The sequence below is a fragment of the Cebus imitator genome, unplaced genomic scaffold (assembly GCF_001604975.1).
Source record: "Cebus imitator isolate Cc_AM_T3 unplaced genomic scaffold, Cebus_imitator-1.0 Scaffold511, whole genome shotgun sequence".
NCBI classification, from domain to species: Eukaryota; Metazoa; Chordata; class Mammalia; order Primates; family Cebidae; genus Cebus; species Cebus imitator.
In genome coordinates this window covers 574,919-591,734 of record NW_016107826.1, presented here as the reverse complement: position 1 = coordinate 591,734, position 16,816 = coordinate 574,919, and the positions used below count along the sequence as shown (strand labels likewise).

General features: G+C 46.0%; 1 protein-coding gene across 11 annotated transcripts in view; it reads right to left on the bottom strand.

Moving 5' to 3' along the window:
* LOC108292880 overlaps window positions 1-16,816 on the bottom strand; it is a 168,724-nt gene that overhangs the window by 151,666 nt on the left and 242 nt on the right. For 8 of the 11 annotated variants that reach the window (XR_001820461.2, XR_005197641.1, XR_005197640.1 and 5 more), the window contains exons 1-2: window positions 16,540-16,816; window positions 5,328-5,434 (exon numbers count right to left, since the gene is read on the bottom strand). The exon at window positions 16,540-16,816 is cut by the window's right edge. Coding sequence is in view for 2 of the 11 variants with exons in the window: in XM_037733280.1 (XP_037589208.1) it covers window positions 5,332-5,434; window positions 15,866-16,332 (570 nt within the window). In the remaining 9 variants the exon portion in view is untranslated. Of the gene's footprint in view, window positions 1-5,327; window positions 5,435-15,865; window positions 16,347-16,539 lie in introns of all 11 variants that reach the window. The other 3 variants (XM_037733280.1, XM_037733281.1, XR_005197644.1) reach the window with 2 other exon arrangements.

Sequence of the window (16,816 nt, the reverse complement as noted above, 5' to 3'; positions counted from 1 at the left end):
CCATCTCAGACAAAAAAAAAAAAAAAAAAAAAAAAAAAAAAAAAAAAAAAAAAAAAAAAAAAAAAAAAAAAAAAAAAAAACAAACAAACCTATTTTCAAATAGAAGGTCATTTGTGATTTGAACACAGTATAAACTACATAAAAGAGGAAAAGTGATTTATTAAAGACATGCTCGCTAAAACACTAAATTTCAGAGAAATATATATGTAAAAAGAAATTTGTGTTTGTCCTCATCCTATTTTCCTGGTCTTTAAAGGGATCAGAAAATTAACTGTAGAGTAAGGAGTCTAGTGAAAACCTCGTTACATACAAACCATCATTCTTTTCTGGAAAGTCCAGAAAATACAGAAGAGATTCACAGACTCTGCAGGACACACAGTATTCTAACCCTGTAAGTAGCTTTCAGGCTGATAGAGCTTCAGTGTTTTTTCCCCTATAGAAAAAACAGTCTGAGGGGAAAAAAAAACAAAAATCTCTGTTTCTCTATTCTCTCTCCCCACTCCTTCTTAAGAATAATCAGAAAAAAAGACAGGCAATATGGAGTGAAGAAAAGACTACCTGAATGGAAGTCAGGAGAACTGAGTTTTGTTCCCTGCTCTGTGACTTACTATATAGTCTTGGGCAAGTTACTTAGCCTTTCTTAGCCTCTGCCTTTTGTTTCATTTTGTTTCATATGGAACACAAGCAGCATTGAAAAAAAATTTTTTTAATTACACCTAAGAAAGACAGCCAAGATCATAGAGACTTAACCCCAACTTCATACATGAGGACACTAAAACAGAGAAACATGCCCAGTCACAGGTGATTAGACCAAAAGATTTCTAACAACAGTCACAGCTCCAACATTTTTAAAACTATTTATTTAAAAAGACAAGTTATTTATGTCAAATTTCTAGAGCATGTTAAAAAAAAAGTAACTAAGTGGCAAAAAGGATGATAACTGCCAAATTTAAGATAATTATCTCTTCAAGAAGCCATAAAGAAATATATTCTGGAAGACTTCAATTGTACTAATAATATTGTATTCCTCAAACTGGGTTTGCTGTACATGGATGTTTATTTTTCTTCATATATCATTTTGTATTAAATACTTTCTAATCTTTTTTTATGTAACCACCAAAGCATCTTTAATCAAAAGCTAAAATAAATGAAAACACTTCTCTGGAACTTTAAAGGTCAATGAAAATAGTTGTGTGTGGTTTCAAATATTCTCCTGCTGAGCTTAAAGGGTAAATATCACTGCGTCCCCCTAATATAAGAAAAAAATGTATAATGTGCTGAAAATACATATACATATACTATTTCTAATCTAACTTAGTAAAATATAAAAGTACTACACAAAGCACAAAACACAAAATAAATTTTATTACTAACAGCATGATAAACTCACTTAAGAATTGAGAAAGATACTTAACAATTTGTACTTTAAACATATTCAAGAGTCACATCTAATAGTCTAGTGTTTCATCATCAGAATGGTTGGTTGTTTTTATTGAAACAAATAAGAACTGCAATAATTTACCTAAAGTAAGCAAAGGCCTATTTAAACGTCCACACAGAACCTATGTGTAAAAACTAAGTGCCTCCAAAATATCTGAAATTTTCCAACAAGAAAGTACAGGTCATTCAGCAAAATATATTTACTTTATACTACCATAATAGCTATTTAATTGTTATCATTATGATACAGATATATAATGGAAACAGATGTTCCTTTTTCCTTTCAGCAAAGCAAAGGAAAAGCATAAACTTGCTGATATCGCATAGACTACTACCATAGCACAATGGAGGAAAAAAAGACATTAGCACATGACAATATTAGTTTTTACTACACAACTAATTGCATAAAAAGTATAACTTGAGATCATTAAATCAATATAATTTTTCAGCACTGCAGAAGAGAAACAAATAGATTTGTATAACCAGCCTATTTCACATCTGCAGTGGGGAAAATACTTCTGACAGATTAAGTATATGCAAAATGTTATCACTGCTTTTAGAACACAAGGAAAAAAGTGTTGTTCTGTTTTCTTTGCTCATGTAACATGAATTGGAATGCTGCCTTTACAGAGAAATTTTTTTAAGTACCAGTATAAATTGTTAGAACCTTTCTGGAAAACAAGTGGGCAATCAATATCAAAAACCTTAAAAAACAGTCTATATTCTCAGTCTAAGTAATTTCTCTTTTCGTAATATAAGGAAATAACCATAGGGATGGGTGAAGGTTTATTTAAAATGCTACTTATTACAACTTACTTTATACTAATGGAAAATTAAAAATCTGAGTTGTCTAACAGACCAATGATTAAAGTAGATATGTTAAAAATTGTAGAGTCAATGTAAGTGAGTTTAAAAATAATTTTAATCATATTACATTAAATGCTTAGAGGAATGAGGTTTAGAGAAAACACACAAAATGGCATTTCTAATTTTTGTAAATTCTGTCTTATGGGCAGATACTACTTCTTTTATCATAAAAGTTATTTTTTCTTTAAACAGTTCTATTTTTATGATCTGATATTCTCAGTCAAAGTTTCTAAAAATTATTTGGGCAAAAGAGTCATATAAATACTTACAGGTAAATTGACGTAATGTTGACATGTTATTTGATCCTGAAATCTGGCACAGAAAAAGGTACTTGTCAATCACATAGACCTTTTTTCTTTTTCCTGAGTTACAAATTAGAGAAAATTTTTATGAAACAAATACTACAAGTGTGTCCTTAAGATCTACTAATATGATGTGTAGTACATTGCCAATTCAGGGAAATTTTCAATTTAAAATATTTCTAAAGTAAATGAAGTAGCCTATTAATTGCTCTTTCAGTGTACCAGTAAAAAAGTTTGCCATAGCTTTTCTAGGACTCTTAGTTTCCTGATTCTATTTTTACAAGAAGAAGCTGATTTGTCTTAGGCTATTACTGTCTATTACTTCTGGAAGTCTTGAGGAAAGGTGGGAAGCAGCAAATTCTGGCAATCTGCCTAAAGAGAAATCAATGAAACAAATTAATCCTTCGCAGGCTGCAATGACACAGTAATCCATCATTCAGAGCTGCTTTTATATACCAAATCAGAGAGCAGAGGAAAAGAGCCCTGGGGGATATCACAGACAACAACTTACACCAACACTGGGAAAATACTGAGGAATCAGTTTATTTAAAGAGGATAGATTTTAGTTGATTGCCTATTTCGTCAAATAAAGATTTTTCTTCCACAGTGTGGTGAACCCAAGGGCCAATGACTGTATCTTCAGAATTCAGTACCATCTAAGCTGGCTGACATCAATAGGAGATGAATGTTTTTAAATAATTAGCATCATTAATCAGTATGGTCAAATATCTGGGTAAAGTAAACATTACTTTGTCCATCCAACTACAAAGTGTTATACACGGTCCTTGTTTTCACCAGAAACTAAGTGTAAATTTACCTACTAATCTACATCTTAACTAATTCCTGGTAAACCATATTTGAGGTATTTCTTCACATATAAAATGTAACCATCTAAGATATATGTTACTTTGCAGTGCTGTGTTAAGCTTAAAGACTTAAAATTTTTAATTCAAGCTCTTGTGTAAATTCCAGCAAGCAAGTCGAATTACAAATAAATGACTTATTTTTAAATGATAAATATTTTGCTCATAATGTAGTTGACAGTGTTAGAAGATAAATGTGGTTTTCTTTTAAAAATAAACTTAAAATAAATGTACAGCAGTATATTCACACTGAGTGTATTTATTCATACTTATACAAATGCCTATGTATCTAAATTTATTTGTGCTTCTGTAGAAAGTTATGGACCTAAGTATGTCTTACTAATGTATTCTAAGTAAAAGTATATTTCCTTGATGAAAACTAATGGCAAGAACTATGAAGTCACACTGCATTACTATTGTAAATGTATGCATTAAATTCATGGTTAAATGTGAGACGTTAGTAAAAGAAAAGAATTTTCAAGATTATAAACAGCAACAACAAAAAAAACTTGACGCAACAGTCCCTGAAATGTTAAAACTCCAGAATACCTAATCGCACATCCAAAACAGAAAAAGAAGACTAAATAAATGCTAACTAGTCAATTTTTGAATGGCATGTTCGATTCTGAGATCCTTGGCCTATGATCATAATTCCTGGCCATCCTGATGCATTTTTAATTCAATGCATGGATCTAGTATTTATTGATTTAATAAGGTTAGGAGAATTACATTGTTGCTGCTACTGATGAACTGTCAGCAATTTAATCTAGTGAAATCTTCCAGAGAAATGTATATTTTAGGAGAGAACAAGAGAGGAACAACAGCCATGTAAATAAATTTAATGCCTTTACTACCCCTGACACTAACAAGAGCAAAACCCTTCTTTTCTATACTGCTTTGGGCTTCAAAAATTTTCTTTGACTAAAGATGTACCAGCTGATTGAGCTTATGGTGAGAAGATTGCAGGGTAGCCTTGTAGGTACACCTTAAAAATCACGAAAAGCAATGACTTTCTCCTAGTATTCACTCTGGCCTCTCCTCATAGGTTTCTGAGATACACACACACCCACACCTGAGCCCTTCCCTTGTCACCTAACAAGGTTTCAACGGCCCTGTCAACGATTTCCTCTCTCTGGACCCTAAAATTTCCCACAAGCTCAATAGCATACAGGAGGACAGAAGAGAAGGGAGAAAATAGAAAATTAACTTTCTTAAAAGCAATTCTGTCAAAATACAACCAAAGGAGAGAAGCTCTAAGGGCTATGTCAAAGTAAGGAGGTATTACATGATCCAGAATCAGAAAGGGGGTTAAAAAAAATTCACCAAAGTTGCTGAAACAAACACTTGGGGACTATTAGAAAGTTCTTTGCACTGCTGCACCACCCTGCTCCTGGGCTTATCTCCCCAACCTGGACACCTGGGAAGCATGCTGTGTTTCAGCTTTTCCCTAACTTTGAAGAAATGGAACGCTGGTGGTGCTGCTGCGGAGGTCAGTAAAACTATGCTAATTGGTGAACCTAATTGCTTCAAGCAGTCCTGCCTCTAAACAGGGAGAGAGCACAGTTGATGGAGTCAGTCTGTTCCTAATAAAATGAAGAAGCACTGAATTAAATTCCCGAGGAAGATTCTATAAAAGTTTCCACAGTGTAACCAAACGACTTCACCTATGCTATTACTTCTAAGATGACATCTTTGAAAGAAAGCAGACCCTAGTCGGGCTCCATATTCATAAATTGGCTGAGCTTAGGCCAGTGAATCTGGATTTATTTAAAAAGGTTTTTTCATCCTTCCAATCAAATGAAGTCATTTTTAATTAGATGCTTTCTGCTAACAGTGTCACTCTTCTCCACATTACCTGCTCACACTTGCAGCGCCTCTAGTGCAACATCTGGAGCACGAGTCCCCTGCAAGCAGTCCTCCCAGCAGATTGGCTGAAGGGTGGTGGTATTTCCGTTTCTCAATCTAAATTGAGAAATTACAAAACAATCTCTGGAAAAACTCTTGAGATACAGTCTCCCAATATCTTTTTTATGAACTACATAGCACTTTATCCACTGTTCCCGCCTTGCAGATGGTTGTTTTAAAAAGTGCCAAGGGCCACAAAAGCAAACTCCCACAGATTCTCCAGCTTCTTGAAACCCAGTCCCTCCTTAAAATAAAAAATCAGGTGTGAGGGTCTCCAACCGTGCCCCAGGCCTTGCTTCCTACCCCTACCAGCAGCCCGCCACCTGAAGAGGAGTGGCTGCCCAAGGCAGGTCAAATCGTTAGGCACCCCGGGAGGATGACAAGGCTCAGCACCTTAGCCAGCGCGGGAAGCGGGGAAAAGGAGGCGAAATGGGGACGTTGCAAAAGCGGCTTCGTTCGACGGTGGATCTCTGAACCTTAAAAGATCGGCGGGTACCCGCTCACACTCCCTGGGGCCCATTCCTAAGAGGTTTGCCGCGCCTACCCGAGGGGGCGCCAATTGCCCGCGCGGAGCTGGGGCGTGGGCCCGGGGTTCGGGAAGCGTGCGCCACCCCACGGTCGGGCCTCGCCTCCCTCTTGAAAGCCCCCGGCGCAGGCCCGGGGCTTTGTCCCTCCCGCCTGCTCGTGGAGCGGTAGCTTTCTGCGCTGGCGAGAGCACTGCCTCTAGCCTTGCAACGACGTCCCAGTGCGCAGATCCCGCGGCGGGGCCCCTCCGCCGCGCAGGGCACCGCACTTGCGTCGAGCGCCCAGCAGCCAACCCAGCGCGCGAGGCTCCGCGGCCGGATGTGGGCCTCGCTTCCGGGAGCCGCTCCCGGCAGAGCTGCGCTCAGGGTCGGAGTTCGCGAGCCAAGTGGAGAGGGGTGGGAGGGGCCCCTACAAGGGATCCTCGTCTGCAGAGAAGAATTCGTTCGCAAGGGAGCGCCCTTGAGGAGTGAGGGTCGTGCAGAGACACTCGAGAGTTAGGGTCGTGGACTGCGGTGGGGCCGGGTCTGGTCTTGGGGCAGGTGTTCCCCGGCCGCCCCAGGGGCCTGCAGCACTAAGGGTCGCGCTGATCCCAGGGCTCAGGCGGACGAGGGGCCGCCACAGGCACCTTTGGACCCTGGCGGCCCGAAGATATGAGGCCTTCACGAGAGCCTCGGGCACTCCCATCAGTAGGGGACCTAGCGCCAGGTCACGATTCCATTCCGGGCGGGGAACTTCTCAACAGGAGTTGCAGGCCAAGGAATGAGTCTGGACCCGGGGCCTGGTCCCCCGAGGGGCAGACCACGACCTTAGGGCCAAGCTCGCAGTCCTTCCCGACTAGGGATGCGGAGGGGTCGGGAGCTCGACGGCTAAACGACAGGGAATCTTGAGTTCCTAGAGATCTACAGAAGGCAGAAAAACGACACTACATGAGATTAGACAGTAACGGCGGAACGACGGAACCACACGGAGACTCACACACTCTGCGAGTTGGGACTCAACTGCATTTCTTCAAATCTTTGATTCCGAAGTTTCCCCGCCCTCATATGCAAGAGCGTTTGGGGAAACTAAGTTCCTTAGACTCTTTCATCCTTGTTATGTGAGCTCAGGGAGGAAGGCGGACAATAGCTGCAGCCTAAACACCTGCGATCTCTCAATGCAATAAAACATAGACGGTGACTGGAGTCGTTTCTCTTTTTGCTTCCAGAGGGAGCTCAAACCTGAAGTATCAAGGCTATCTTTTTCCAAGGGTAAAATAGGAGACATGCGAAACCTGCTAGAGGCACTACAGCCCACATCTGGAGGAGGTTCCCCTTTGCAAACAGAAAAGACAATCTCATTTTTTCTTTTTTTTTTCTTTTTTTTTTTTTTTTTTTTTAGTGCTTGTGTGAACCTAAGTTCGGTACCTGCGACGAGTAAAACACTCCTTTGACCCTCTAGAGACTCAGCTAGAACTGACTGAACAGAAGGAAATCAGGCAAAGGAAAGGGAAGGTACTGAGGAGAAAACGGTAAGCAGAGGTCTGGGTGGGATGGTGCGCTGGGGCTCCTCTGACCCGGCAGCGGGACCCAACTGCAGCCCAGGTCAATCCCAGTACGCCTGGCACTGGAGTTTTGGACGGGCCTAGTGTAAATGCGGCCACGTGCTCAGGGCTGCTGTGCTCCAGCTGTGCGTTTCGGGGCAGCTTGCGCGCACGCGCGCGTACACATACACACACGGGCGCGTGCCTCTGTCCTGACGCGGGGGCCTGAGGTTGTCCAGGCAGCGGAACCCCAGAATTCCCGCCGCCACTTGACGATGTAGCTCATACTGGATACAGGGTCTCTCTAACCAAGGAGGCGGGCAAACAGAGGCGCCTGGCTTGTGGGTATCCAGCCCCAAGTAGGGGAAGGGCTCATAGAGGGGCAGAGCCCAGGGAGAAGCGACGTCCCCCCGCCACCCCGCTTCGTGCTCCTCCCCGCCTATCGGCCGGGTCACCTGTCAGTCGGTGCTCTCTCGGCTGGCTCCCCATCCCTCCTCGCTCCCCGCAGCCACGCAACAACGCGCTGTCACCCCGAGCTGGGCGCCTGGGCCGCTTTCTGGTGCCTCAGCCCTGCGAGCCAGGGCTTACCCCACACTGACGCTTCCTGGTAAAAACATCACTAGCGCCGTTTTTCCAGCCTCCGGATCCCTGCCTTTTCCCCCCACCGAGCAAAGACAGGCCAGTGTTTGGGGGTGGTGGTTGTTCTTTTAAAAGTATATTAAAGGATCAGTGGCGTCTCCCCATCAAGTCAATACGCCTTTATCCCCATCAATTAACCACACCTCAGAGGCTGCTATTAAGAGCTCAATTGAGCTGCAAAAGTAGGTATCCCGTTTCAGGCAGATGTTTTTATCTCCCGCTGAGAGGCGCGGCCGGCAGGGCAGGATCCTCCACTTCCCGCGACTGCCGGAGTCGCGCTGGACCAGGCTGACCGCACAGGGCGCCGAGGCAGGAAGGGAGGTCGCCGCCCAACAATGCGCGGGTGCTTTAGGAGCCAGGAGGAGTGAGAAGGGCCCTAGACCCGCGGCCTCAAGCGCCACGAACGTCAAAGGGAAGTCTCTCCGAAGGTGCGCCAAGAAGAACACCGAGAGCGAGCTGTGCGTTTTTGCGCAGAGTAGTCTTCGCAAGACCGCGGCTCCGGGCCGAAGACCCAGAAAGGGGGTGAGGGGGAGAGGGCAAACTAGTGAGTTTGACAGGCAGTGCTCCCCCGACACACCCCACTTTCCCTTCCCGCCACTCCAGCCTCCTTCCCGGCAGCAGGTCCCCAAAATCCCTTGTTGGTAAAGGCGATGTGCTGTGGGGATGCTGGATATGGAACTAGGGAATAAGGGACAGAAACGCAGTGTTTAGGACAAAGGGGATTCACTGGGGACTTCCGCGGTCTTTGCCCAGGTGTGTCTTTCCACCCTTTGTCACTCCAGTCACTCCCGAGGACTTGGGGCACGACTGTCACACGCAGCCGGGTGATCCTGGAGGGTGGAGGGAAAAAGAACAAGGGGACATGGCCCTCACTGCAGTGACAGGGCTTTCCTTCAGTCAGTGGCCACAATAAATTTAGCCAAGGCTAAAGGAGATTAATTTCCCAGCATAATCCAATTAAAAGATTTCTAAAGTAATCTTTTGCGAAAATGAAAAGTGCGCTACTAAAGAGGGGACTGGTTTTGATGACAGTGATTTATCGCCTCAGCACAGCACGCACAGGACACTCGCTCTCCAAACGATTTGACCAGAGCATCCCGTCCTCGCCTCCTGTCCAAACCTTCCCCTTCCTGAAAGGCAGCCATCTATCATGCCAACCTGGGCAGAAGAGAATGTGTAAGGGGCTGGGGTGGCTTACAGCACCATAGACTTTTTTAAGTGCTATTAGATTTATGGTCTCTTTTTCGACGCCCATCCAAAGTAATTAGCACATATGTTCTAAATAGATGATAGTTTTGTGAGCAATAAAGCAATTACCCATCGTTGGAGCTGACAGTTCCTCCAACTAAACTCCAACCAGCAGCTAATTGGAAAAGTCATTTCAGCTCCATTGTCTGCAATTAGTCCTGCTAAACTACTACACCCCAACTAGCTGGTTTGAGGTTAATTTATTCAGTGTTGTGTTTGCATGGACAAGCCTTTGCCACGAAGGGACTTGCCTTTTGCCCCTCTGGACTGCGCCCAGGGACTAGAAGAGCTGGTGGGAGTGAGTTGAGGATATTTTGGGGCCAGGATGGCCCCCAGGAGAGGAGGCACTCAAGCGGGCCTCAGCTTCAAGGTTAGTTGTCCAGCGGCTGAAAGCCTACAGAGAAAACCATTGTTTCTCCTGCCAGACAGTAACTGGAGGAAGCTGCTCAGTTCATGCTACCAAAACCTTTATTTAAGAAAATAAAAATTGTCACCACAGACGAAGCTACTGGGTTCTCAACTCTCCCCTTGCATGTACATCCGGTCATGATCCCGGGCCACCACACTGTCCCTAAGGAATAAACACAGAATCAGACTGCCAAAACAGAAAAGTCCTGAGCCCTGGGGGGTGGGGGGCGGCTGGGACCGGCTCCAACTCTGGGAGTGGTTCTCAGAAAGAAAAAACAGGAAAGGTCAGGAAGGCCAGCCTCTGCCTCAGCCACTCTGAGTTTAAAGCCACTTCCCCGTTGAAAGTGGGGTTTCTCTGTGACTTTCTTTGATTTTTTTTTCCTTCTTCCTGTCTTATATATTTTTTTCTTCCTTCCTTTCTAAAGTTAAGCACAACAGGTCCAGGATTTGTGCACAGTGAGTGGAAAAAATGTGTTAAACGTCGGTTTGATGCCCCACCGGAGCTTCCAAATATCCAGCGGCTGGGATTCTTCTACTTAATTTAATCTTTATTGGACAGGGCGGCTCCTATGCTCCTATTCACTAGGAAACCCGGGGAAATGCATCCGTTGGGGTTCAGAATTGAGAGTGGGAAGGAGAGGAGTTAAAGAGGGATTATTCCTCCCCTACCCAACTTCGAACTTTAGAACTGCAATTGCCAGCAGCCTGGTGGGGAGGGAGATGTCCCCAAAGTCCCAGCCCTGACAGCCCAGGGTCTCTGCAATCTGGAGCCAGAGGAGGAGAAGTTCGCATGTTGAGATGGGAACTTGTAGCCCTGGTAACCGAGTATTCCCTTGATGGAATTTTACATTAAAGTGTCCCAAGCTTTGGGAGCAATGAGAATTTTACTTAGAAGAATATGGGGTTGGGGGAGTGTTCACCTCTTAGGAAGTAAAGCCCAGTGTTTTCAGTCCTAGAAATCCAATGTCCTTTTCTGGATTATCATTAATATTAAATGTCCTGGGAGCTGTTTTCCCTTTTGAAGTAAATACTATAACAATGCCTAAGGAAGACAACTTGGACATTTTAACCAGCATATGAGACTTTCTAAAATAATTCTAATTACAAACATTATGATTAATTGCTCAGCTTCAAGAATTTGGAGACATGTGTCTATAGCATGTAAAACTTTTACACTGCCTAATGTCAGGCTCTTGTTTTCTACTATTTATTGTGTTTTAACCAATTTAACTCCAAGCAAAACCAAAAAGAAAAAAATTGTGGGGAGAAGTTGAAAGTAAAGGTCTTGTTTTGCCCCATTACCTCCCACCTGTCACACAATCTCCACCCCCTGAAGAGAAATCCTCCTGTCACTGTGACTTCCAGTTGAAAGCAGAAAGGAAATAAGGTGACTTCTGGAAAAAGCTGTACATTGTGTTCTTAATTATTTGCTTTTATTTTTCAGGACTTAAATATGCCTAGAGAGTGAGTGAGGGCATGAAAAAGCTGAACGAAGAAGAGTCAGCTGAAAGTATCACCTAGACTTGCTTGTTAGAGATTCTAAGGTAGATATGTGTACATACTTATGCATAAGGGCAAAATAACCTACATAATCACCCCCCATGTATGGGAAATATTTACGTATATATTCATGCACTGAAAAATCTTTAAGTACATGTGTGCAGAGATTCCGTTCTATGAAAGCTCAGCTAGCTGTCTGCATGCATGTATTCACTTCTAGAGTAAAGGCATTTTTGTTGCTCCCATAGTTTCTTTCCATTAAGAGCGATTAGATGATGTCTATTCAAAGTTGCTGATCCAGAGAGAAAATAAGAGTAGATAAAAGGAGATTTCAAGTGACCTCCTCGTCCCTTTCACACCAACCTGAGCCCTAGAATAGCCAAGGATCAACTAACACAAAAGCCCTTTCCTTTCTCTTTTCAGCTTCAGAAGATTTTATGCAGGGGTGTAACAATAAAACATAGAACGATCCCTGAGTTTTGTTAGATCATGCATTTGGAATACTTTATTAACTCCCCCCAAAGATGGGCTAAGTTTATTTTCCACCTTTGAAATGTGTAAATAAAATATACATAGCATAACAAAGGGCATAATTGTTTACTGTTCTATTGCTTATATCAGTGATGTACTATGCTTATGCTTTTTCTTTATTTAAACTTTATGTAAACCCCTTTCTCCTCAATGATGGAGGACACTGTGATAAACACATCTGTCCACTGACAGTTTAGAAAGAAATGTTAGGTTTATTATTTAGATCAGCCTTCTGATAGGTAAATACAATTGCAGCATGACTCGTAACACCAGCAGATCTGCTGGCTTTTTGAGCCAATGCTTTTCCACTAGTTTATCTCATAGTCAGTGAAGAAAGTGACATTAAAGATTTAAACATATTCGAGCAGTCTTTAGTCAGTGAAATATCCAACTTAGATCTACTTCTGTTGGGCTAATCCTGTAGTAAAAGAAATAGGTGCTCTGACAGGTAACTATTAAGGGAAATGATTATATAGCGCAGTTGATTGTATTGTCAGGGTACTCTAACAACCTTCAAACTCATTTCAAAACTTCAGCTTTCATCCAAACCTAACCCATTTTCCCTGGGAAGAATAGCCATGCAGTTTTATTCTTCACTCAAGTTGGGCATTTAAAATAAATATGTTTTGTAACATAAAAGTCTTCAGTTATTTCCTTTTTTCTTTTTCATAAATGCATTTAGATAGCTAAGACTTGATTTTATAAAAAGTAAATATTTGGCTCTGGCTTAACTGGTGTGCTAAGAATGATTGTCACTTTTCCTCCTCTAAAAAGGCTTGATTTGCATCCAAAGGTCACTGCTTGCTCTCCTGCCATCTTTCGGGGCTGCTTCTCCTGGGCCCTCTAACTGGGGGCCTAGGCCAAAAGGAGAAGTGCTTCCCTTATCTCTCTTTTTAAAAACATGTGCTTTAAATGACTGGTTTGAGATAGAAAACTAAACTAAGGTATAGCACTTATCTCTGAGATTTTAGACCCAAAAGTGACAAAGAAGAAATGCCTGGGCTACCACAGCGATAATGAACACTGGAGTCTGTTGGGTTCCTGGTTTGACTATATGTGCAAGCTAAGAGTAGGCAGTCCAGCAGATGCCTGACTCCTAACTTGGCCTGTCCACCTTGTTTTTTTTTGATAAAGGCAGAATATTTTACAACTGGGCAGCCACAATATAGGCTGGATTCAGTAGAGATTTCTGAGATAAGCTGAGGTTTTGTTTGCTTGTTTTGGTTTTGTTTTTTAGTAATCACAAAACATTAGGTGGGCATTCCTGCGCCTCTCTCCACCCTTTCTTCCAAAAGATCTGTGTGAGACCATTTTAAATACATCTTCAACTATGCCCTTCCTGGCTTTAATCTCATGCCAGGGGAGACTAATTGATTCGGCACCTTTCAAATAAGCTCTTTGGGAAAGGTCTGCAGCAAGATCAGAGGCACTGACCTTTTTCCCAATGATTGCAGGCATGTTCATCTCTCCAGATGGGCTTGATAAAACAGGGCTAGTTCTGTTCTGTGGTCTTACTAAACAGAATAATACCATTTTTAACGATTTTGAGGTAGGGAAGAGGTATAAAAGGGAATTTCCTACACATATCTGGTCATTTGTAGGGTCCCATGGCTCTTGAACTAGATTTAGAAAATGTTTTTACAAGGCCACTTTTGTTCAGTGTGACTTACCAAAAAGTCAAAATGAATGACTTTCAGGAGACCAAGATATCAATATCAAAAAGACCATAGAATTAGTAAAGAATGGTTCAGTCTTGTCCTAAGAAAGACATGGAGGGAGGAGGTATGTTAATAGGCTAGAAAGTCCGCTTATAGCCGGACTCTGGGCCCTGGAACGCAAGTCAACACCGAATGTGCAGCCAAACCGATCTGTGCCTCTCTACCTCTCTCACCAGATCACAGCAGTTTACTGGTGGCTGGGAGAGATCAAGCGTTTTCTGGTAGGTCTTTTAAAACGTGATTAACGCTGAGCTTGATTCTAGCAGCCCGCAAGGGGTACTACATAGGCTTACAGCCTAATTCCTTTCCCCAAGCGGAGCGGTACCTTCTCATCGCCTTTTGGGGGAACCACACCAAAGACCTAGTGTGCACTGATCAGGATCAGGAAGGCAGAAGAAGGAAGGGAGGCCCCCAGGAGCCCAGGACCTTGGCGAGGCCCTTTGAGTTCCCAGGCCCGCCAAACAGGGAGAGAGAGAGAGAGAGAGAGAGAGAGAGAGAGAGAGAGAGAGACCGACCCTGGAGAGGGTGGGCCTGGCTGGAGGCCTCGGGTAGGATGCTGAGGCAAGAGCCAAGAACCACGTCCAGACTCAGCTTAAGGCTCCGGGGTGAAAGGCCTGGCCTAGAAGGGAGGGAGAGAGATCTAAAGGGGGGTGGGGGGCCTGTGAAAGAAAAGTGGACACTGCAACTGTGTTTCCTGATCCCGCAGCTGAGCGTGCCTGGACTAGTATGTGGAGTTTCCCAATTAGGGGATCCAAGTACTCTAGAAAACTATTATCAGTTTTCTGTTAGGTACCCTACCCAACAACAACAGATATCGTTATTTCCTTGTTGAGTGTGGGTTGCATTAGGCCCGGAACAAGTGTGCCAAGTGGGACCAGTATCAAACGACAGCCTTGAAGAGAGAAAGAAAGGGCTCCCCAGGAACTGAGCTGACCCCTCAGTGCGTCTACGGAAGACTTTTTTGCTGGAGGCAGTGCTGTGAGCACAAGTTGGGCGCCCTGTGGGGACACAAGCTTCGGAAGAGAAACTGAGCTCTAAGTGCCGCTCAGGCCGGACGAGTCCGAGAGGGGGACAGCGCCCTTCTCGAAAAGCCTTGGTTTCTCTCCGCCCCCTCTTGTGACAGAAAGTTGGCGCGGATGCCCCACAGGAGTGCGAGCCGCTCCCCTCCTCCGAAAAGCCGCGAGCTTCGACTGCTCCGGGTATCACCACCAACAGCTTCCCACTCCCACCCCTGGGACGAGGGCAAGGAACTGCACCCTCCCCCTTCCTTCCTGAGGAGCCGGCGACTTCGCCCGAGGCCTCGCGGGCCCAACTTCTCCCCACCCCCAGGGTCACGTCGGGTCCTAGGGGCCTCTTTCAAGTTTGAAAGCCCTGCAGGGGCACGGAGAGCCCACAGTGAGGATGGGTGGGTGCCGCCGCTCCCGGCCAGGCTCTACTGTCGTCCCGCCTCGCCTTGCCCTTCGCCTGCAGGGCTTGACCCGGAGCCAACCCAGCTAGGCATGGCCGCCTCGCTCCAGAGCCCACCCAGCCCCCGGGTGCGGTCCCAGGCGTCGGCTGCCCCCGCCCCCCGCGCGCCCTCTGACGCAAACGCACGCCCCTGCCCGGCACAGAGGAAACAGCTCTTGTAGGTTTTAATTGAGCCTCTTCCTTTCAACACTCCCCTTCTCTCCCCACCCCTGGGACGCGACCCCCTCCCCGCCCCCAGCCCGCTGGCAGCGGCGCGAGGAGTCTGGCTCTGCTGCTAGGCTGCGAATCCCGGTGCTCTCGCCGCCGCCGCCGCAGGTTGTCCGCTCGGGAGAGCGGCTTGATGTCCCTTTTAATCCGCTGACACTATCGCCCACATCAGACAGGCAGCCATCGATCGCGTTACATTAGGGCATGGCGTTACAAACGGCGCCTGCAGGTGGGCGGCTGGATCCAGGCTGGCCAGGTTCTGGCCGCAACAGGCAAGGCACGGGCACAAGAGCCAGCCGGGCCGGACTCCTAAGCCGGCTCCACCGCGGGTCCCGCTAGGCACCAGCAGAAACAGCCTGTCCGGTGTTAAACGTGCGAGTCCCGGTCCCTAGCCTGGGCAGCTGTTTCCCGCCGAGGGGGACATAGGGAATAGCAGGTAGGGGTGGGGGCCGCCTATTTTGAATGTGGATTGCTGCTGCTCGCCTGGCACGATCCTCTCCTCCAGGGAAGTGCGGCGGCCGAGATCCTTGCCTTCGCGCCGGGGCGAGACAGAGGCCGAGCGAGGGCAATTCCCGAGCAGGCCCCGCGAAAAGTTCTCCTCGTCCCGCCCCGGCTGCCTAGACTCTGCTCCCGGCCCGCGGAGGCCGTGCAAACCTAGACTGCCTCCCGGCGCTGCCCGTCACCAACCCCAAGTTCAAGAGAAACGATAACCATTGCGTTACTTGCCTGGTGAGGCAGGATTTGGCCGAGTCTCGTTTCTGGTGCCCACGACGCACGGTCCAGGGTCCGAGGGCGGCTGGGCCTGTGGACCGGGCGTCCAGCGTGCCTGCGGTGCCCTGGTGCTCGCTCTTGCTCGTCTCCCACTCCCTCCGTCTCTCTCCGGGTTCTCCTTCCCGCGCCCTGTCTCCCTCTCTTTGCCTGCTGCCTCTGCCCTCGACTCCCTGCCTCTGGCTGTATGGGGAGTACGATTTAGAATTTGTACATAGAAAGGTTTTCTTTTCTTTCTTTTTTTGGTCTATTTTAATCGTGTTCGTTTCACCTTTTAAGTGACCAGAAGATGGGAGCGCGTTTGCGCGTTTATTTGGGCATAGGGGCGAGGGCAAGGAGCCCCTGCCAGCCCCAGTCGCCTCCTCGCCATCAGCCGCGTACAATGGGCCAGCGCTCGCGGAGTGCATTGACAGTCTCTCCATCATTCGAGCTGGAGGGGCTGCGGGGCAGGCACCGGAAAGCCTTGTAGTCTGCTCTTTAAAATCATCGCTCGTCACTAAGCGGTCGCCGACTCCCGGCCTGTAGGCTAGGGAGACCGGGAAGCGCAAAACGTCCCCCAAACACGCAGTGCTTCCCAAACCCCTCCCTGGTGAGACCTCAAGTGAGAACGAGTATTAAAAAACAAACCCTACCTCTGTCAATACAGCGTGGCCATTTACTTCCACCTTTACCTGAGGGCGTGTTGGCGCTACGAATGCTCGAGCTGAGACAAACTTTTACGCCCTCGCGAGTCGAGGGGCGGGCGGGCAAGAGCGGCTCCCACCCCCGGCGGCGGCAGCAGCGGCTTTGTCACTCCGCGCCGCTCCGCGCCCGCCTGAGCCTGCCTAGGGGAGCGATCTCAAAACGAGGGGGGTGCGAGTATGCGATTGGAGAATATGTAACTAATAGAAGTATCATTTTCCCCCAGTA